General features: G+C 43.8%; 1 protein-coding gene across 4 annotated transcripts; it reads right to left on the bottom strand.

Moving 5' to 3' along the window:
* On the bottom strand, positions 1 to 22,634 carry LOC146178890 (uncharacterized). Of its 4 annotated transcripts, none has more exons than XM_084578627.1 (3): positions 22,394 to 22,634; positions 17,461 to 17,506; positions 1 to 14,972 (listed from the first exon to the last, which is right to left on the bottom strand). In XM_084578627.1, exon 3 carries the CDS (start codon positions 3,728 to 3,730, stop codon positions 3,236 to 3,238), a length of 495 nt encoding a protein of 164 aa, XP_084434753.1. In that variant the 5' UTR covers positions 3,731 to 14,972; positions 17,461 to 17,506; positions 22,394 to 22,634; the 3' UTR covers positions 1 to 3,235. The 4 variants fall into 4 exon arrangements, with proteins under 4 accessions (XP_084434753.1, XP_084434752.1, XP_084434754.1 ...); XM_084578629.1 differs by having other exon boundaries at positions 3,502 to 14,972; XM_084578626.1 differs by lacking the exon at positions 17,461 to 17,506.
* Between the last annotated feature and the right edge of the window lie 928 nt (positions 22,635 to 23,562).

The following is a 23,562-nucleotide window of genomic DNA, read 5'->3' as shown; positions in this document are numbered from 1 at the left end:
TTACAAAAGCTGTTTTATTTCGGTAAGAGCAGCAGACATACGACGCAGTAAACATGGATGATGGACACCTTGTTGCATTTGAATTCCCTGAAACGACGTCAAGGAAGCCCTAACATGCACACTCCGATATTTACTGTCATGCAATACATCGGCAGAGGTAGTAAATTGATAGTTGGCCATTTGGTGAAAATGGCATTTGCAATACCCAACTGTCACTAGCTGTGTGCTTCGGTGCAGAGTGGAACGGTATCCGAGCAGCCCAGGCACGATGCAGTTATCAGAATGCCATACAACTACTTACACCGTCGCTGAAAGAAAAAAGAACAAGCAGCTAGAATCAAGTGATTCAGGTTCTTCCAAGATAAATGCATGCACTAATAAAACTCACTGTACACAACAAAGGCATCATACCCAAGCATGTCGACATGCACAAGTCACATTCTTCTTGCGGCAAAACAAGTCTTTGCACAAATAAATGTGCAGACCAACACCGATCAGTGACGTAAGCAAGATGCAGTGGTGCTACTGTCGGTCAGCTGGGCCAAAAAGAATACATGGAGTTTTCGAAGCAGTTTTCTGACCTCGCAACATACCTATGATGTTGCCCCTTTTAACTGCAAACTGCCTCTAATGATGCTCCAAGAAACGAGAAAAATATTTTGGTAAATTTTTCTTGTGTGTTTTTGTAGGTTGTGCTCCCGACTCGTATCCCCATATGTTTAACGTTTTAAGAACACAGCATCTTATATTCAAAATGACTTTTCATACTTTCACACTTTCTTCTGGCTTTGAAAACTTAATTTCCATGTATTATTGCGGTGCCAAGCCTACTTTTAACCATAGTCTTCTGAGCATCCGTGAGCGCCCCCTTTCTGGGAGGAACAGTGTCGGTCTCTACTCATTTGCGGGGGTAATAAATGTGGCAGGAGAATTTTAAACGATATGGAGTATGGCTTCTTGCATGATATTCACTACTTTGAACCCCCAACATTGCGAGATGTGACAACTGCCTGCCACGTAGGCAATAATAAGAGTGTCATTAACGCACACGCATAGGCATTTTAAACCTACAGTTTAAAGCGTGAAGGACATTTTATAAAATTTTCAAGAAGCCTGCCGATGTCACGCATGTGAAACTGTGTTTAGCTGGTAGAACTGATGGCAGCCTTTCTGTTCTATCTGTTTTAAAGGGTAATAAAAAAATTCGTTAAAGCTTTTCAAGTGGTGGCTGGTTGAAAGAAGAACATTTAACAGTGCCCGAAGTTTCTCACACCTGCCACTGTATAGCAAGACCTATAAAATATGCCATTGTTTTTTGACACGTCACATTCAGACAGCAGACTGCCTTAAAGTGTCTCATGACAGTGAGGGGAGCAATTGTCTCGATCAACATACAAAGGCCATCCTCTAATTCTTCACATACGTTCAGACACTATGAAGCTCTACAAATGGAAAAGGCCTCACACCTACGCCCACCGAAGATTACGATAGTTCAAACTCAAAAGGATGTAACAAGAATGTTAAAATTAAACCGGAGTTCAAACTTGAAAGGGTGCCAGGCCTTCCCACGCATATGCTGCTACTCAGCACCAATGAGGAGTAGGTCTCATCCTCGTAAAAGCGTGCAAGAAATGGCTGGTCGTAAATGCGTGCAGTGCTAATTATGCATGCAAAGTGGCACGTGTGCGCTTGCAACTAACTCCCAAGGCTTGCATCCGTCTCCAACACAAAAAGCACACGCACAGTACAAGCTGGTGGTTCATTTTTCAACCCTCGGAGGGCAGCCGAGGAGAGTCGTGATTGCAAAGAGTGGCCATGTAAAAAAATGCAAATTACTAGCCATTCTGTTGATGAAACACCGGGTTTAGGCGACCATATTGTCAGTAATAAAGAGATTAAAATAATATGTCAGAATAACTCTGCACAGCATCAATATAAGAGCATGATAATAACATAAGGCAATAAATACATTAAATAAAGCAAAAGCAAAAATAGGTCTTCTGAGTATATACTGGTGAGAATATCATACATGAAAAATTGTGCAAACACTATCTTCGATTGTATAAACAGCAAAACAAATTTAGAGATGTGTAAAACACAAATCACCGGTGTTGACATATTCACATCAGCTCATCAATAGCATAAATTATAGGAAATACGCCAATTCTGACACCGGGCGGAAGTCTTGTGACTACATTACCTGGTGAAAGAAAAAAGTGCGGGCATAAATGTGTACTGCTATCACAGGTGGATCGTAAAAGTTGCACACGCTCGTTCTGTCTGGAATCTGCTTCTGATGCATTTTCACACAGCTAGATCTTAAATTAAATTAGCATCCACAGGGCTTGTAGCACAACGTGATGACTTCAGCACGAATTTAAGCCAACATGATGCACTGTCAAAGCTAGCACTTAGAGTAGCCACTATGGAAGTCACGAGCTTACAACATCACTATTGAAATGCTACGGGCAACCTGCCTCAGAATTAAATGCATATAACTGAAGAAAACCATGCCCACTTTGTGGCTACAAGGAACATAAATAGGCAGATGTGAACACGTGCCACTGTAACAAATGGTGCACATATTAGCATGGTCAAACGAAGTTCAAGGTTTGAAAAATGCGTAAAATGGCCTATCACTCCGGTCATGCAAATTCATTGCTTCAATTTGCCTGTGAACATGCGAACAGAAGTAAAACAACCATTGTGCACATAAACATACAAGAAATAATATGTCATGATAAAACAGAGCAGGAATGAAGCCTTCGTTGGTGAAAATGCATTACAGACTTCAGCGGCCAATGGTAAAACCTTTACATTGGCTTAAATTAGATTCGAGTTATGCTAGCTAGCAAACACTTTGACCTCTAAAGTTCTACTGAAAGTGACATTTCATTTAGAGATGCTGCTTTACCACGTTCAGCCATGTGTAGAAACCGCTACTGTCAAATTTCTGAGTATTACTGCGCATTGTACTAGCATGTAGTCAGACAGTAGACCACAAATATTTTTAAACACGATAAAAGAAACTGGGATTCAAGGAAAATGGAGAAGGCCAAAACCAAGATGCGTTCTCAAGCGCCTGCATGCCGCACCACGAGAACGTTGCGAATAAGACTCGTCATGAAGACCAGTCTCAACAGTTCAGAGCGGCCGCCCCTGTAGCTGCAGTCGGCACCTCCACCTCCGAACGGCTTTTGAACAGCACCAGAGAGACGCAGCTGTCGCACCACCCTCATTCCGGCGGCGGGGGCCGCGCGTGCGCCATGAGGTGTCTGTTGAGCGCGAAGCGGCCAGCGAACGCGCGCCCACACTCGGGGCAGGCGAAGGGCCGCTCACCCACATGGCGCTTGAGGTGCGTCACCAGCGAGTTCTTGTGCGCAAAGGCCACGGGACAGAGGGAGCAGCGGAAGGGCCTTGCACCCGTGTGCGTGTGCACGTGCTCCTCGAGAACGTTCTTGCGCGAGAAGGACTTTGGGCAGAGGGAGCAGCGGAAGGGGCGCTCGCCTGTGTGCGTACGCACGTGCACCACCATGTTCCACTTATGGCGTGTCGTATACTCGCAGCACTCGCAGTGGAACGTCTCGCCACGTGCGTAGAAGGGACGCCGCTCGGCTACCATAGCGCCACCTGCAACAGCACGCATTTGGTCATTTATCACGATGCAGTCAACAGTCCAGAAAGACCACACAAGAGGGACGGTCAAAGTGACAGACATTGGACAAACCATTTAGAGGAAAGAAGGCTGCAATAATTTGATTACATAAAAAGGGGGGATAACAGACGCCTTCGAAAGCAGGTGAAGGAACCTGAATTTGGGGAGAAAAGGACAACCTGGGAAGAGGCAGCAAGGCGATGGGGAGGAAGATTGATTAAGATGAGCTCGAGAGGGCACAGAGTAGTGACAAGGCGAGTACAAAAGGTCCATCAGGAACATCAGCCCCATAATAAAGATGTTGTAAAGCTGTACAAAAAAAGAGGGAAGGAAACGCATAGTTCTTGCACTACATCTAGAGACATATCACAACAGATGAATGCCTTATGTATTTTGCTTCCATTGAGATACTTCCGCATGGGCTACCAGGGTGCCGTAGCAGCTCTGAGAAGAAAGAAACCAAAAAAATTGCTACAAATTGCATAGCGTGCAGGGGCAAGGCATTCCCCTTAGCAAAGGATATTTTTGACTGTACATAAAAGTCAAATTCCACATGGAGACCTGGTGAAAAATTTCCAATTCTTTAACTGGAACGATTGATTTAGTACTTGCGGCTTTGAAGTAGGCCCATTTTACACAGGACAACCCCTGGACCAGCTATGCTTGAAACATGAAAAAGAGAAGCCGAGATTTTAGTATCGGCAATTTTGATTCGAGCTTCCTTGGACAGACTTACAACAGGTCCCTTTAAATGCAGTACTAGAGAAATCTAAATGGAGAATATAAAGTGTGCCCACCTCTCAAGAGACTCCAGCAACTCTGCTCATTATAATAGTAATGTCTTGTGGGGTGTAACATCCTGAAATAGTGACTGAGCTATGACATAGTGCAGTGAATTAATTTCAAATGAAAATTTTAATCTCTGGATGTCAAAAATGTATATCTCGCTATGTTATATACTGATTACCCACTAATAAAATATCAAAACAATTGGCTGTGACAGCCATTGTTTCAGGTGTCTGTTGCCCGCTATGACCACTTATAGAGCACACAAGCGTGGAATTTGTAAAAGACAATTGCAGAAGATGCAAAACAATGATATAAATGGTAAAAACAAAACACACCATGAAACCAGTTAACCATAACTACAGCAAATAATGCCATGTTCCTCACCTGCAGTTCCACAAACAGTAAAACATTAACAATATAATCCAATGCAAATCTGACATATTTGAGTAATAAACCCCACTTGTTACAAGCATAAAAAGCCACTGAAGTCGCAGATTACAGTCGGGCATATTTTAATAACAAAAGGTTGAATTCGCAGCGAAACTTGAGGTAGATTAACACTTAAGCTTTAACACTGTCGAAACACTGAAAGACGTGATAGATGGAGAAAAGGCAAAACGCAAAACGACACACAATACAGAGTGGTCTTGCCTTTCCTCGGTCCATCATGGTTTGCTCTGTTGCGTGTTCCCAAGAGACTAAACTTCGCATGAAGTAACGCAGATCTTAGAGGGCCCCACGACACAAACTATAAATGTAGTTCTCATTCTTTATTTTGCGTAGTGGCACTCAGTACAGCATCACTATATACCTCTACGAGACTCAAGTGGGTGATCTAGAGGTTGCTTCACAAGGAGCCCAGATAGAAACAAGAGAGACTATATGGCAAAGCACACAAGTCACATGCCAGTGAATTCCAACTTTGGCAGTACACATATTTCCAAGCGTATTACACCAGGAAACCAGAAAATGCCAAACAAGACATTAATGATGTACATTTTACTAATGCTTCATTCACTACATATATCCAGGAAATCAACAGTGGACAGACAGCCTTTGTGTTGGGAGTCATAATGGCTTGTAACCCCCGCCGCCCACACAAATGTCACATTTCTGGGCAAAATGGGCAGCATTCACGGTGTAACATGGCCGGCACCAAAAACACAGGAGATAGCGGTGATTCTTAATGCCCTGTGAAATGTTTTAGCGCAAACACCAGCCACTGTTAGTGGGAGGAGCTTTGAATTCGCAATTGCAGTTCGCCCCTTCAAAACACGCACAACAGTTCGAGCCTCATAAGTACAAACATGCACCAGCAATGTTTACTGCAACTGCCATACACTCCACAACTGCGCCATGACCCCTTTAACAAACTAGTTTGCAGTGCCGCACATCAGAATCTACACAAATTACATTTTTTTATGAAAATATAATTTATGTCCCATTCAAACAGCATCGGTAGCAGTAGAACTAACATCATTGTAAATAAGTAACACCTGCCGTCTCTCCAGAGTAGAGAGGATGTAACATAAACACTGAAATGTGTGAGACCGAGGCTGAAGCAAGAACGGTAATTGTTTGCAGAACTTTCCAGTCCAGCGCAACCTTTGCTCCACGAATTCCTGGCACGATTGTCCTGGGATGCAAAGGCGGCGCCAACAAAGTGCCACGAAAGTGTGAGGGAAACACCTGAAAGGCATGTCTCACTTCAAGAATAAGCACCCACCCCATACAAGGGGACATACACTCTCATGATGCATACCACGGAAAACACTCGACACGAAACAGGTCAAAACACTCCGTCTGTGCAGAACAACATGTTGAAATTGGTGCGGTAACACAAACTGTGCACAAGCTTTTTATGTAAGATGCAGCGACACGGCTAAAACATTAGCCTGGCACTGTCTGTAAGTGAACCAGGGAAAAAAATTCCTGCAGCAATAAAGCTAAAAGCAGCCCCTCTCACATGTCACAGCAATAACGTGTCCTCACACTAATAAGAATACACTTGCAATTATTGTAAAATGCCCACAGCTATTTTGCACACTGCCCTAAACATGTAGATACAAAGGCAAACTTTAAAGCTCAGAACAGATGTAGTGAATATGAACAATCATTACACAAAGCAGGCAGGAGGTGCAAATTAGCAGACTTCTTTCACATCACAAAGTTTGTAAAGCAAGCACCGGGCGGCCTAAAGACTCCAAAGAATTCTACACGTTCACACCAAGCATCTCCTGTTCAATGGCCGCTCAGAGCACCACACCGCTACAACATATGAACCAATCTACGGCACTGTTATGTGCACTGTCACGCATATGGACAAAGTGAAGAAACTGCGGTAAGCTGAAACAACCAAAGTGGTACTTCTTTGACGGCAGTGGCAACAGCAGGCAACTGAACCACAGAGTAACAATGAATTTGTAACCTGCTCTCTCCTGCTCATCGCTGGTCTACACTTTTTCCAATAATAAAGCGGAACACTCCATGGCAGGAATCAATTTGATTCAATGCAGCATTTCAAAATTTCATCCGAGTCGCCCGGACAAGTTTCTGCAGAGGACAGCAAGATAAAGTTGTGTGATCCGAGGAGAAGGGTACCGAGCAGTGGCAGAGAGTCTGGTATAACATTGTGGGGCCTGCAGTAAGGATGCAGGACGTCATGCGATACCCGCTTTGTACTAACTGGAGTCTCTTTGTGCAGTTTTGAAAGGTTCAATTGCAGGCACTAGTGTTTTCTCGCAGATATTCCATTTATTTTGGGAATAACCACACTGCAAGTGGTTACTCGGCTAGCAGCAGCTTAAAAATTACACCAGCTAGTTTGCAAGAGACCCAGCTCTCGTCACATTAGAAATTGTTTCCCTGGCAAAATAATGCAAACTGGCATTCCTAGATCCAGTTTGAGCAAGAGAGCACAAAATCAAATTCACCGGGGCTAGAAAAACGCATGAACAATTGACATTCTATCACTCATTCCTGTACCGCATACCTCTGCTTCGTTCAACGAAGTGAAAAGTTAAAATGTTGCGTTCATTTATTGCAGCGGTAAGTCGGAAGAGTGATGTGCTACCCAGTGAATCTTTGGCCGCTGTTACCATCTGCCAGCTAGTATCCAAAGAGGACCCACTTTGGGCTTCAAAAACCACCGAACTGCAGTCTGTGCCCTACAAGTTGCGCGACTATCGCCACGTCCGATGTCCCAACATGTGGCTGGTCAGTCGCGTGGCAGAGCACGTCCGCTGGCACTGTCCACATCAGTGAGGGCGTTCGTTCGAGTGTCTTGTTCGTTCGTGGGTCTTGAGGTGTGCCTTCTGCACAAAGCGCTTGGAGCAGCTGCGGCATTGGTAGGGGCGGTCACCGGTGTGGATGCGCTCGTGACGCATCACTGACGAGTAGTAATGTGCCGTGAAGTCGCAGAAACGGCACTGTAGCAATGGCCGGCTGCTCCCTGTAGCCAACGCATCTGCAAAAGAGGGACAGAGCAGAGGAGCAAGCTGGGTTACATACGCTACGTGCTGGACAAACCTTGACATTGATTACATTGCTGTGCACTCCAAACCGTACCATAGTGTGCCCCGAGAGCTGTCGGGACAATTAATGAATGAACAAAAAGCTATTGCATCTATCTACAAGCTTAATCTTATCTCGTCTCATCTTCGACATCAAAGACACCAAGAAGAGGGCTGGGTCGAGCTGGTTGGCTAATGATGGATGCAACGATAAAAGGATGCTGACAAAGGGGTCACAGCACTTGTCTGTCACGTCTCTCTCGTCCCATCTGTCAGCGCCGTTTTGTTCTGTTCATCACAGGCATAGTATGGCTGCTGAAACTGGAATTACATGAAAGAAATTGCTAAAATAATTACCAGACTTGGGGCTAATTCGATGTGGTGATCCACGTTTATGAATGTACTGTGCATCATTAAAAATATAGTAACGAACCTGCAAAAACTTTGCGTCCCTACTTCTTTCAACATAAGCAGATGTCTACATCCAAGAGGACGAAGCAAAGGGGAGCATGCCAACCAGTTCTATTTAAAAGTGAAGGTGCATTCTTAGGTTTAGAAAAACCATGAAAGAAGATCGACATACAGTGGACATGGTTAAGATGAGTATTCAAAGTTAAACATACAGAGCATATTAAGACGGTTCTCAAATAAGATGAACAATCGGAGGTCATTGACTGGTTTCCCATAACACTCAGTGTAAAAAAAAAAGAACTCCACTTAAAACGAAGATTCGTGCGTCCTTCAGTTGAGATGAACTTTCAGAGCAACCGCAAACCACGGCAACTGCAAGCAATGGCATCCACGAGGCGTCCGCACAGCAAGGAGAAAAAAATGCAACATGCTTCTGCGTATGCACATTTGAAGGATTTTGAGTAGGGTGGATGGCAATAATAAAGAACACTGAACTATCGTAGTCACTGAGGCATACAGTGGGAAAGATCCAGACAGTGAACAAAACAAAGCTAGATAAGTGCCATTTCAGGTACGATTGACATGAGCTGGTTTGGTGCTCCCAGTCTTAAGCTTACTTCGTGCACACTGCATTAAATGTAGTTTGAAAATATCTTTATGGAAGGCGACTTTATTCATCATTTTCATGTAACACATATCTGGATGCATCAAAAATGCTTGCATATCCTTTTAAGGGGCACCTCTGTTACAACGTACTTCTGATATGATGTACAAATCTCTAAAGTTCATGTTAGAAAGAATGTACCATATATGAATAAGCAAGATTCCAGTTTCTTTCTTGCCTCGAGCAACATTTGATCCATAGCCTGCTTCATACTTTGTTGAAATTAAAATTGCATGAAACAAAAATGGGATGCAATGTATTTCACAACTGCATGCAATAAATGAATGCCAGCGTTTCTTATGCGCTAGCTAACATCAAACATACTGCAAGATGATCCATCCAGTGTGTAGACAAGTAAGCTGCGACATAAAAACACTCCAGCAATACATATTCAGACAATGATTGCATGAAGTGGGCTTTAGTTCACTGAATGAAGACACGGCAGCAAAACAAAAAAAAATGCACTGATCTTTGGAATGGCAGAGATGACAGACATAATAAACAGTGGCTGGATCAAATGGCTAGGAAGAGAAAAAAAGGGGAGTGAATGGGTTAAAGAAACTCTCCCAGCAAAATGCTCAGAAACACTTATAGAAACACAAACACCGTATTTTCCAGTGTATAAGAAGCGGTTTTCTCACAAAATGCGTCCTAAACAACAGTGCATCTTATGTGTTTCTTTTGTTTTTTCGTTTTACGCAGCGTTCATAGGTTAACTTTATCGTGAAATGGTGAGGGCAGCAACTTCTTCAATTAAAATAGCTATGATGGTCTCACACGCACCTAGCATTAGTAACATAAAATGCCAAAAGATGGCAGCATCCGCGCTCCTCGGCCTTTCCACACTGCAAATTGACTTACTTTTCCAGTTCCGATTTACAACATTGTTTGGCGGCTACTGTTTAAGTGCTTTCCACTTCCTGTGTATGCTTTGGCGCATCGTCAGAGTGCCCGAGCGCAGAGACATACAGCGCAGTGATTATGAGAGCGAAGAGGATGCCTTAGCGCTGCCGCGAGAAATTGGTGAACTTATTTTCTTATTTTGATAGCATGTCCGAAGATGAAGCCTTTCAAGACTGAGTAATAATAAAATGCTGATGCTCTCACAGTGCGAGAGTAATTTCAAGTGTGGGTGTTGCCTCTTTTTTACACAGGGAGCCGGCAGATAGGAGCCATTAACGCTGTTCCACAATGCACTTGAATGCGAAGCGTAACTCCCGAATGCAGAAATATAACTTGAAACACACTTTAAATTGAATTGGGGAAGTCGGCTTAAAGCACTAAGCCAAGCTGCAAAACGACCAAGTTGGCTTTTGCAATTCGTAGACGCTTGAGCTGACTTGCTTCATCACGTCAAGCACGTGCTTAACTTCAGATAATATCGCTTTTCTGTGAACGGGTCCTATGTCAACCATTTTCAGTGCTATTTATTCCGACTGCATTATGACAGCATTTGGAGTAATAACCATCATTTGTTTTACTTTACATCAGCATATATAATATAATATGGCAGTTTCTGTACAAACAACAATGCCTCAGGCGAGCTTCAATTCGTCTTAAGAGAACTTCTTGCTGGGCTAGTTGGTAGTTCATTAGTTTATACTTAAAGGCGCCAAACCACACGCACACACACGCACACTTTATCCAGTTTTTCTTCTCTTGTACATGTGCATGTAGTTTTGGCGCTTCTAAATTCAAAATCAATTTGTTTTGCTTGATGAATTCACTATTAGATTATTGGTAGTGTAATTACGGTAAGAATTTTTATTATAAACAAGACGCATTCTTTATTTCCTCTGTGCTCACATGCAGCCAATTGTCTTACGCTATCGAATTAGCCAAGAAAATAACCACTTGAGAAACTTATTTTTAACAAATGCACGTTCTGATTTTTGAGAGAGGATGTTGTGTGTCCTGTTATTTCCTAAAATAGCTCAGTCTAGATGCCAGTCTTTCCGTGTGCTCTGCGGAAGGGTATATTCTCAGGTGATGTTAATAAAGAGCTTGCAGATTATTCGAGCAAATATGGCGTGTGTTCTCCGTAGGAAATTCTAGAACATGTCGTCTCAAGCATCAAAACAGGGGGCGGGATAGTGTGGTTGGGAGTTTCAGGGTCACTGTTACTTAAGTTTTGAACCGGGTCCTCAACACCGTTAATCCAGCCCTGCACCTGCCGTTTCTCCAGTGTGGAAGGGATTTAACATAAACACTGAAATGTGTGTCACACTGAGTCTGAAGAAAAACAATCACTATATGCAGAACTTTCCAGTTTAGTGCAACCTTTGTTCCACGAGTTACTGGCCCTATTGCCTTGAGACGCAAAGGAACCAACAGAGTGCCACGGAAGTGTGAGAGAAACACCTGAAAGGCATGTCTCGCTTCAAGAATGAGCACCCTCTCTATACAAGGGGACATACACTCTCAAGATGCATAGCATGGAAAACACCGGGTACGAGACAGGTCAAATCGATCACTTTGTGCAGAGCAACATGTTGAAGTGCTGCAATAACACACACGGTGCAAAAGTTTGTTATGCAAGACGCAGTGACATGACTAAAGCATTACCACTCACTGCAAAAAGACCAAGAAATCAGTCTCGGACATGGTTTAAAGGTAATGGCTAGCAAACATGCAATAATTGTGGTATTGAGTGGCATATTTATAACAAATAACCACTGCACAGCTGGCACTGTCTGTATGTGAACCAAGGAAGAAAATTCAGGGAAGAAAAAAGAAAGAACCAGGGAAGAAGAAAAGCAGCCCCTCTTACATGCCACAGCAATAACACATCCTTACAATAATAAATGAGCTAGGAATGTACCTACAATTACAACTACTTTGCCAAGTGCCTTAAAAAATACCGATACAGAGAGGCAAACTTTAATGCACAGATGTGGCAAGGAGCAATCGCGACACAAGGGAAGCAGATTGTGCAAGTTGCCAGACTTGTCTCACATCACAAAGTTTGCAAAGCAGGAGCCGGATGGCCCAAACCTCCAGCCTGTTGAGCAGCAAGTCTCTGGAGCACTCTGCATGTTCACACCATGCGCCTCCTGTCCATTGGTGGCTCAGTGCACCACATTCCTACAATATATGAACCCGTCTATGGCACTATTATGTGCACTGTCATACATGCAGACAATGTGCAGTAATTTGACACCACAGAAGTGGTACTTCTTTGGCGGCAGTGGCAACAGCAGGAAACTGAACCACAAAGTAAAAATGAATTTGTGCCCGCTCTCTCCCGCTCAACACTGTTCTGACTACTGCACGTCCAAATCTAAATCTGACTACTGCACATCAGGAGTCAATTTGATTCAATTTGGTTCTCAGATATTCAGCCGAGCAACTTGGACAAGTTGCTGCAGACAACTACGTGATAAGCCTGTGCAATTCACGAAGAGTACCAACAAGTGGCAGAGAGATGACATTAGAGGGTTAGCAGTAGGGAAGCAGAGCAACGCAAGATACCTGATTTGTACAAACTGGAGTCCCTTTGTGCAGTTTTGAAAGATTCAATCACAGGCAGCAGTGTTTTCAAGCAGATATTTCATTTCCTTTGGGAACCATTTGAATGCTAAAGAAAAAAACTGTAAGTGGGTACTCAAGTATCAGTAGCTGCTGAATTCCCTCACACCAGCTAGTTTGCATGAGCAAACACTGGACCCAGCTCCCGTCGTGCAAGAAATTGTTTCCCTGGCGAAATGGTGGAGAATGGCATCTTGAGATCCAGTTCGAACAAGAGTACAAAACCCAATACATTAAAGGGACCACGAAAATATGTTCACTACGGCTAGAAAAATGAGCAAACTATCGGCATTATACCGCTTATCCCTGCCCCGCAAAAGTAATTTCACCAGCCCTGAAGATATTTGTTACAAAGAGGATGCTCCTCCTCTCCCTCTTCAATTCAAGACAAGCTCATATACACACACACAGAAAAAAAAAATTAAGACAGGTTGCTCCTCTGTCTCCCCATGCCCCATCTTGTCCACATCACTTAGGCATGCCCAGTGAGAAGGGTCGCCCAGATTGCCCACTTTACATCTACCCCAGCTAAGAATGCGTAGCAAGTTATCACCCTAATCGGTTGCGAAGAGCAATTATTTGTAAATTACAGAGTACACGCCGAGTTTCTAAGTTTGTGTCTATAATATTAAAAACTAACATCTCTACGGATTTATTGCATAAGAATATGACCATCAAAATCTTTTCAAGGCCCTTTTTACTGCAGCCCAACACCCAGTACAAGTTTACAAAGCCTCCAGTAGTAAGAACTGCTTTAGGAAAAAGCATAAGCTTAAAGTTCTTCCACAAAACATACTGTTTGGAAACTAACACTCAATGTAAAAATTACACCGAACCCCTCTCATAAAGTACCGCAAAGATAGGACTTCTCACCTAGAATTTAAGTGCAATGTGTTAAAGGTTACATTACAGGTTACAGACTGCATTAAAGGTTGCCGACTGCAACCATCTGCCAACATATACTGTTCAAGTTGAATCTACCGATACGGTGAGTGTCTGAAATCTGTTCAACAAACTTCTTAAATCCCTGTGTAACCCTTTTGCTTTAACACCTGCAAAAGGCTATGCAAGCATCGATTAATTTGTTAAAGGTATACTGAACAAAAAAAATTGCCGCCGAGATTTCCAGCGCAGATGGTAGCTATCGCATTGGAAGTGACCAAAACAATCCACTTTAAACAGAAATGAGCGGAAAGTAAGTATTTTAATGAATATTTCTCAAATCGCTGCACCTACCAGGCTTCTATGAAAGCTCTGACAAAACCGGATATCATGTCACAACACCCCCATTGCGGCCGGTTACACCTGTTCATTTTTCCTTTCCCCCGTGGCAGTCACAAAGCGCAAGGACGGACGTGCTTTTTTTCTTTTTTCTGCTGCTCGTGTTCCTGCGCACAATTCATCGTTCCCTCCCTGCGCGCAAACTATTGTCCGCAGTACGCGCCCTTCGTATGCGCCCCCCTCGCGGGGGAACCAACACTGCGTGTAGACGGTCAACCAACTTCAGGTGCGGGGACGGCGGCGGCGGCGGGATTGCGGGGCCATGACGTTGCTGAGGGAAGTTGTGACGTCACACCCGTCGGCTAACAGTCAGGAGTGCGCTGCCTCTGACCCGGTGGCCGCTCAGGAAACGTAAAAAAATACAGCCATCCGATGAAGACTAACACGAATTATGTGTCTGTACTAGTGTAATCGTGTCTTAAGAATGCAACTGTGGTGCTTTCTCAATATTCTTGGATATTTGTTCAGTCTGCCTTTAAGCAAACAAATACATAAATAATGCTGATTGCAGGCACCATGAAATTACTTACTAAGATGAAACTATAAACGCAAGAAGAATGAGAATTGCGCCTGGCTAGTCATACACGCGCTTTCGAAGCGTTAAATTCTTTACGATACCAATCAAACTGAACGGAGACGAGATGAAATGCAGTATAGTTAGTGCTTCTGATTTGTTCAATAGAGTGAAAAGTTAAAATGTTGTGTTCTGCTGTGGTAAGTTGGAAGAGTAATGTGCTATCCCATGAACCATGATCTGTTGTTGCCGACTGCCTGCTAGTATCCAAAGAAGGCCCACTTCAAGCTTCAAAAACCACCGAATCAAATGTTGTGGACTACAAGTTTTGTGGTTATCGCCACGTCCGGTGTCCCAACATGTGGCCGGCCAGTCGTGCGGCAGAGGAGAACGACCGCTGGCACTGTCCACATCTGTGGAGGCGCTCGTCTGAGTGTAAGCGTTGGTGGTTCTTAAGGTGCGCCTTTCGCTCGAAGCGCTTGGGACAGCTGGGACACTGGTAGGGGCGGGCTTCCGCGTGGATCCTCTCGTGACACATCACCGATGAATAGTAAACCGACGTGTAGTCGCAGAAACGGCACTCCACCAGTGGCTGGCTGCTCCCTGTAGCCACTGTATCTGCAAAAGAGAGAGAGCAGAGCACCAAGCTGGGTTACATATTCTACAAGCTGGTCAACCATTACATAGACTGCATTTCTGTGCACTCCAAATCGCATCATAGAGTGGCCTGAGAACTGTCGGGACAATTAATGAATGAATAAATAGCTATTGCATACCTCTGTACAATCTCAACTCGTCTGCGACATCAAAGACACTGAGAACAGGACTGGGTTGGACTGGTTGGCTCATGATGGACGCAACGACAAAACAGTGTTGACAGATGGGACACAGCACTTGTGTCTGCCTCTTTTCTCCCATCCCATTTGTCAGTGCTGTCTCATCATTCTCTGTCTGTCATAGCCACAGTATGGTGGTTGAAACTCAAGTACATGAAAGAAAGAAATTATTTCTAAAATAAATCCCAGTATCTGAGCTAACTCGACATGGTGATCCACATTTATTAAAACCTTGTGCATAATTAAAAAGAAAGCAAGAACCTACAAAAATTTGGTGTCCCTACTCCGTCTACCTTTAAGAGCACAAAGCAAAGGGGGACAAGCCAACCAGTTCTATATAACAGTAAGTGCACATTCTTGGGTTCAGAAAAACAATCAAAGGAGGTCAACACACAGTGGACATTGTTAAAACAAGGCCTCAGGTAAGATGAACAACAAGAGATTATTGGGTGGTTTCCGATAGTACTCAGTTTAAAAAGAAATCCACTTAAGACAAACTGTTGTGTGTCCTCCAGCTAAGATGAACATTGTAGCAACCATGAATCATGGCAACCTTGCATAATCGCACTCAGAGTGCGTCTGTGCAGCAAGAAAAAAAAACAAGGCAACATAATTTGGTGCATAAAAACACACCCCTATAAGAATGCTTCCGCACGCTTATGCAGAGAACCTGCAAGGCGTGTACGCACAACATGCACCCGCTCGTTGAATTCAGGCTTAAAAACTCGAGGCCATATTTTCAACTGGCATGGCGTCGCAACTGTGTTACTGCGGCACAGAGATGGCCAGATATCAGCGCCTTGGCACCAGTGTGCCTTGCTCGTGCAGTGGGCAACGGTGTGCTGAACAGGGTCATCCACTTCTAGCTGTAACACGGTGACTGCTGTCAAAACGCTGTGTCCAACCTGGCCAAGCAATAAAGCTAAGTGGCAGGCCACGCGACGCGTGACTCCGGGTCTCTCTCTGCTTGTACCACTTCTAAAATGACGGGAATTGGGCCTAGTTGGTTATTCATAGTGGTTTCACCGCACTAACACATAGAACGACAATACAGACAACACCACAGAGCGCTCCGTGGTGTTGTCTGTATTGTCATTCTATGTGTTAGCGTGGTGAAACCACTTTGTATCACTTAGCTTTGATATGCACCTGCGTGGACCCAATGTTACTTTGAAAGCAGTGAACGTTTTACAGCTAGCAGTGGACAACCCTGCGCATGCAGCGAGATACGAGAGACATGCCTAGCTATGCCGCTAGGCACATTCAAAGTGCTTGGACTGGAGTAGGGCGAACAGCAAAAAAACAAACACTGAAATACCGTAGCCACTGTGAGGGACAGTGGGAAAGATGAGACAGTGAACAAAGTTAAACAAATGCCATTTCAGGTAGGATTGACATGAGCTGTTTTTGTGCTTTCAGTCTGCATTAAATGCTGTTAGAAAATATCATCTTTCTGCAAGGCTACTTTATCCATCGTTTTCATGTAACACATATCTAGATGCATTAAGGCGCAGCTCTGTTACGATGTACTGCTGCGGACAAAAGTCATGAGACCAGACTTAATAGTCTGAAAGTCGGACTCTCATGTTGTGACATCAGCGAGTAAAATCAAGAGATCGCCAAAGAATGCGGTGCTTATACGCCAAATTTGCTTTTCTTGTGTCCTGGAAACTTTTGTCCCCAGTAGTACTTCTGACCTTTCTGGTCCCTTCAAGTTTGTCTTAAAGAGAGAGTACAGTATATGAATTATATGAATAAGCAAGATTCTAGTTCCTTTCTTGCCTAGAGCAACAAATGGGTGAAAACCTGCTTCATGCTTTGCAGGAAATCTAAACCGCATGAAACAAAAATGGGATGCAATGCATTTGACTATTACGTGCAATAAATAAATGCCAGCCTTTCTTCTGCACCAGCTAACATTGGACACACTGCAAGATGATCCATCATATAAGTGTGCAAACAAGAAAGCTGGAACATAAAAATGCTATCGCAATACACCCTGTCAAATAATGATTGTGCGAAGAGAGCAATGGTTCACAATGTGGTAATGTGGCAGCAAAACAATTGAAAACAATTAATAAAATGAAATGTCAGAGATGACAGATAATAAGCGGTGGATGAATTAAATGGCTAGGAAGGAAAAAAAGGGAGTGAAGGGGTTAGAAGGGAAAAGGCAAGAGGGGTAGTTATGCATGTCACCGCAGCACCGTGCACCGCAGTTCCATTGCAATGGATGGACAACCATCCTTGGCAAATAAAGAATAAAGCACCTCGGTATAAACAAAGAATGTGACACACGCTGTACATCCAGCACCCCTGAAACAAAACAGAGTAAAAGGCGTTATCTCGAGCAAGCCCCACAAACACAAGAAATGTCAAAAACATGGGGCAAAGGAGACGGCTACATTGAATATGCTAGCGGCAGCTGCTTATGATGAATGAACACTGTCACAACCACCTACAAGTTCTAACAGATCTTTTGAAGAACATAGTCATTTGGAAAGAACTTTCTACATCCTGGAGAAAGAGCTGCCAAAACTCAGCTGTCAGACGGCGCCATTACAAAAGCAGCACTTGCCCATTTCAAGTAAAGTACCATCTTCATGGCACGATTACTGATCACAAATGCATTTATTTGTAGGTAAAAATAATCTACCTCTCACTGAAAGCAGCATGAGGAACAGAATTTGCCCTCATTACCAGTTCCCAGAAACTTTGTGCTCGTTTTCATATCTGAGCTTATTTGTTAATTCAAAAATATCAAAGTGAATATCCTTGCTGCATTTCACATATTAAATAGAAGCATTAGCACACATACACACATAGACTCACAAAAAACCTGTGCCCAAGTTCAAAATAATGGTAATCTTATAACTTCATTAATCAACGAACTTTCTATAAAATTTTTAGACTACTGATGCTTGCGCAACACTCATGCCATCAGAACACTGGTCAAAATATTAGGTGACAGAACAATAAGCAAAAAAAGATAAGAGATCCTATTTAATGAAATAAACACAACAGTCAATGTTACTGCTAAAATAAATGCTTGTAGGAACAAATCGACAACATAAATAACCCAGATTGAGTAAAGAGAATCATTGGAGCTGCCCCCATTTATAAAGTCAATGAATGACAAAGACACTTAGCACAGAATCGAGAGAAGCTGCACTTCACACCATAAAATTGTCTAAAGTGTAAACTATTAAGACAGCTTGCAGCTCACATTTATGCTCATGTTCAGCTCACATTTATGGACAGGAGAAAGAATATGAACGATGGAGCTAATAACAGCTGTTCCTCTTCACTGTCTTATTTGTGCTAAAAAGAGAATGTAAGCATAAATGCACTTTTCTGTACACAACTCTTCCCTCTTTCCAAACATATATCACTCCCACTCTTAACCCATTGGTTTTGAAATTTCGGTCTCTGGTGGGCCCTACTAATATAGTCCAACTTCATTTCGTCCTCAGTGCCAGGGAGGACACAAAATCACCGTTACAGGTCAACTGGCATGCTGTAATGAAAAAGAATGGACATAGCAATGAAATGAGATGAAATATGCACTGGCAAGATTTCCCCACCTCTTCATTCCCCCAAGTTCAGACTGTTCCTGTCCACTATGTAAATTTCAGATCACCATAATTTGGGGGTACTACGTAACAGGTATGTACGAATTATTACAAAAATATTGCCAGTTAAATACGAATGCTGTACTATTTGAAAATGTGAGCGAACAGGTGGTTGCAGTGGCATTGTGAGGACGTCCATGTGGACACCAATTGCTCAGCCATAAGCCTGCGGTAAGACAACAATGCTTATATATACAATTGTACTGCCACCACACTAATGACACACATGCAGAGTGATGCATACACAAATAACCTTCAACGTGTCACATATGTGAAGACTGTGCTTGAAAAAAGATAAAATCGGCATTTCGGATCCATTTTAAATGAGTTTTGTGTCAGTCCTGAACTTACTTGCAACTTCAAATAACGCGAAAGTGACCACTGTTTTCACCATCAAAGACGCTTATAAAATGGTTTATTTACTTTTACCTACAGGCACTTCGAAAAGGCCACAAAGCATGAACTCTGTACTTGAGTTTGCTGAAAATGAGAGTACCGCTGCAAACATATACTTTTTTTTTTCTTTATGCAAATACTGAACCAGGGCAAGCATTACTTCACAGTAAACTTGAAAGCAAACAGTTGACATGCAAAATACTTTACCTACATAAAAAATTGCTGATGGTTTAGCTTGATTAAACATGGTGCGTAAGCAAAAGTTTCATTACTAATGGTTACACGTGGTAAAGCTTCATTTACAAGCAGTGAAGATTCAGAAGACGCCAAGAGGAAGAAGACAAAAGAAGGGAATAATAAGATTCAGAAGACGACAAGAAGACAGGGCACATGCACAATTGTGGTCAGCGCCTGGCACGGTGACCTTGGCTTTACAAGGCGTAGTGAAGCTTTCGCTTCAAAATCATTACTTAAAGCAATGACACAGCAGAAAGCAAGTATACGCAGCTACCATATCTGGTCATACCCACGACCCCAGCAAGCAGCCCTGTATGTCTGCTTTGCATTCTTTTACAGTTTTTTTTTTTTTTCATGCACTGTTTACGTGCTAGAATATACATAAACGACATGTTTCCAAATTCAAAAACTTTCTCACTGTCCTAGGACACTGCTGGCCAGGCACTGTTTTTCTAGATTACGGTGATATAGCATAATTAAACCATATAATTTGCTACTGTTGGGCCCATCTACCTCCCAAGGAACTCATGCCTGATCCCTCCCTTGACACGTGGAATAAACTAAAGGCCAGTGAGGACCCGAGCATCCTATCCCAGGCCGTGGCACTGGCCTTTGTTGCCCGAGATCTTCATGGTCTCGGAGGCACGTGCTGACAAGCATAATGTGCACCTTCAAAATACAAATTATTCCTACGGTTTTAGGGTATTTACTTGAAAAGTCATAGAATTTAAATTTTGATATCTCAATCAACATAATAGTTTTTGTATGAAATTTTCCACAACCCTGCAAAGAAATTTGACCTTTTGTAGTTTGTGCTGAGAAACAAATTATCTTTCAAGGGCAGAATTCTTTTTTCCCTAAAACAAGAAATAATCTGCAAGAGGGTTAAGCAGGTGCAAGAGCGCTCAAACTGACATGTTTACGCTGGCTGCACTGATAAATACTATTTCTCAAGATAAAAAGAGAACCACAAGAAATACTACACTCTTTTCCCTGCTTACAACTACTACCAAGACACTAGAAACGGCAAGAATAAACTAGATGAAACCAAGAGGCACAAGATGCAGCACTTAAATCACAACTTAAAATTTACTCAAAATGTATCCTCAATGTCATAAGCAGCACAAGAGCTTTAAAAACTTGAGAACCCGGAAATCCATAGAACACAGACAATGTCCATAAGTACCAAAAACATCAAAAACACATCCCGCTACCTTTGGATGAACAGGTTAATTTCTTTGTCGTGGCACGTATAAACAAAATCAGATGCATAAGTGAGTCAAAATGACTTGTCGCTGTCTCCTGTTACACTTGCCTCTCTTGGAATGCACTCCATTACCCTAACGGTCCATCAGTTCTTTTGCCTTTCTGTTACATGCCCTGCTCCCATTTATCTCCTCTTTCTTGATTCCATATTTTGTGAAAGAGGATTGTTTTTACCTGTGGCATATCATGCGGGTGATATTGACAGGAGCCCATATTGAAAAACAGCCTAGCGAGCCCAAGGAACCAGCTGCAGTCTTTACTTACAAAAAGCTAATTGCACAAGCGGAATTAGAGCCTGACCACAGTAGCGGAACCGCCAAGCAGACTACACCCGCTACAGCAGGGTGACCAATATGCATGCTCATTCATTTTTCCCGCTCTACTTCTCGAAGCCGCCGTTTGGTCGAAGCTTGCACGATGATCTTGCACAGGACTGATGAAAACAGCTTTGATCAATGGAATCCTGAAACACGGACTGAAACCACGACGCTCATACTTAATTTGGTGAATTAACATTTTCAACACCAACAATCAAAATATTTCACCTATTCAATCCCTTCCCCAGGGACGAACAGCTAACAGGAAATTGAACCATTGGAACCATCGAGTCAATGCAGCAGCGCTCAGCACTGGACTAAGGGCCCCACACACCTTCGGCAACTTTTCTTCCTCACTAAATGTTTTCACCATCACCGCGACCTTCGGCAAGACACGCAGCACGGAAGAATCCACTGACGACGAGCACGGAAGAAGACAACCTTCGCTATGGGATGCGCGACACACACACGTATACGACACTTGTGACTCAAGTTACAGTGCAAATCTCCGCAATCAGTAAAAGTAGCTCAGGGTGCCTTGTACTTCTTATTTGTTGTTTTTCATTTAGCTCCGGAAAACGACGCCGTATGTTCCCATCAGCCGACGTAAACATCGCAACGTGGGGCGGCAGTGTGATCGGTCGATGCACTGAGCCACCTGTCACGGCTCGGTGCACCTCACCGTTCCCAGCGGCAACCACAGCACACCCGAGAGAGGTGGTTTTCTGTGCCACGAAAGACCACTCAAGGCAGCCGTTCAACTGTTGTTGTTGTCGTTGTGGCTGTAGGAAGAAGGAAAAGAAAATGCACGGGCCTGATACTGGCTCTGTAGCTGAGCCACCTCCGCTGCCTCGTGCAGACAGAAGACAAAATAAAGAAAAGGAAGCGGGAGAGAAAGAGGCGCGCCGCAACAACAGCTGTCGTCCACCACCGAAACGGTGGCGAGTGCAATGACGGCCTACAACAGATAAAAATTCTGTGGCAGGCTAGCCCCCGCAGCAAGCGGCGGTGACCTACCTGTCCCAGCCCCGTCAGGGGAGTACCAGCACTGCGTTCGAGTTGCTTTGCCACAGGCCACACAAGCATGCCCACAGCGACTCTACGCGAACGAGCAGCAATCTAGAACTATTGTCGAACTTTTTCAAAAAGCGTGCGCGTAGGTGGACGCTTCGCTGCACGTTTTCTTCGAGAATGGAGAAACGTCTCTCCACTCCATGCATCGTTCAGAGCCATTCCATGCGTCGCTCCGCAAGTGGCACGATCCGAAAGCCGCAATTTCCCACGAACTGATACTTATATCGGACACACAAGTCGGAAAACGAACTTACCTCGAAAAGAGACGCGAAGCAACTTACCGACGCATTGCAAGCGATCCGTGAGACACCTACGCGCACGACCACCCAGACCACAAACGGGTATGCAACAGCAGCATTATTCCTCAGTTTTGCCTGACAAATCGTGAAGCGATGAACACTGTCGGCTTCAAACGCGGGCATAAAAGTCGTACGTAAGCACTACGCTCGACCATCGCCTTGCTCGACCAGGCTACAACCCGACGCCATTCGGCGGGCCTTGATTGCCTCGATTCGGCTGGTTGCCGAGCTGGTGGAGCTGGCTCGGCTGTGGATCTGTTCACGACGCGATTGTCGCGTCATCTCGTGCGCAGTATATCTACCGCTAAAGTGCACTAAAATAGAATATACTCTAGTTCACTTTACTACCGCTTTGCACGGAACGCTCGCACAATAAACACGTTTGTTCAGTAGCCCGATTCCGAAAACGCTGTTTCTTTTTGCGTAAGCGTACTGATACGCCGTTACAAAGTTTCAAAGCAGAATGGGTATCTTTATTGCGAAGACTAAAAAAAAAATTCCCACCTGCCTCAGCCTCAACCAACGTTGGCCTCAACCACGGGCTCAACTGTACCTCTATCGTTTACTGCGTTTCTTGTGAAACTGCACAAGGAACTTTCCATAGAGTTCATTAATGCCATGATTAATGCGCACATTGTCATAAGCCCAAACGTTTTCGTCAGGAAAACTTCGTGTGTCACTTAGAGGTGAACTAGCAGTTGCACGGACACCGACCTTGGCGACACTATGGGCCTAGTGCGCTGGTATGGAGGCGCCACTGCTCCGGAACAAGTAGCGCCACCTCCCGCCGGCGCACCCATATGTGGTATGTCTGCTCATCGGAGAGAGGCGGCGGAGTGAACGCGAAGTCTCTTCTCGGCAGAAACCTTGTTAGAAGAAAACGTTTGTCGGTCATTTCCTGCCTCCTGCCACGCGCGTACATAACAGACACATGTACCATGTGTGTGTGTTGAAAAATAAACCAAAAGCAAAGCGAAGAAAGCCGCTACCCATTCATGCCAGACCCATCTGGTAGAAGGCCGCCGGCGCTTTAGGCGCAGCGCATCGTCGGCGCGCGAGCGCTTCTGCTGGCGGCTCTACGGTTTTTTTTTCTTCTTTGAAGTAGGAATTCGGAACCCGAACAATATGGTACTTTGAAAGTAAAGACATAA

The sequence above is a fragment of the Amblyomma maculatum genome, chromosome 9 (genome assembly GCF_055883805.1).
Source record: "Amblyomma maculatum isolate TAMU_Amacu chromosome 9, ASM5588380v1, whole genome shotgun sequence".
In the NCBI taxonomy this organism is placed as follows: domain Eukaryota; kingdom Metazoa; phylum Arthropoda; class Arachnida; order Ixodida; family Ixodidae; genus Amblyomma; species Amblyomma maculatum.
The sequence above is the reverse complement of the archived record's forward strand: the minus strand, read 5'-3'. Positions and strand labels throughout refer to the sequence as shown.

What these genes read in the sequence shown, in the direction of transcription:
- LOC146178890 (XM_084578627.1), bottom strand. Translation starts at nt 3,730, where the DNA reads ATGGTTTGTCCAATGTCTGTCACTTTGACCGTCCCTCTTGTGTGGTCT.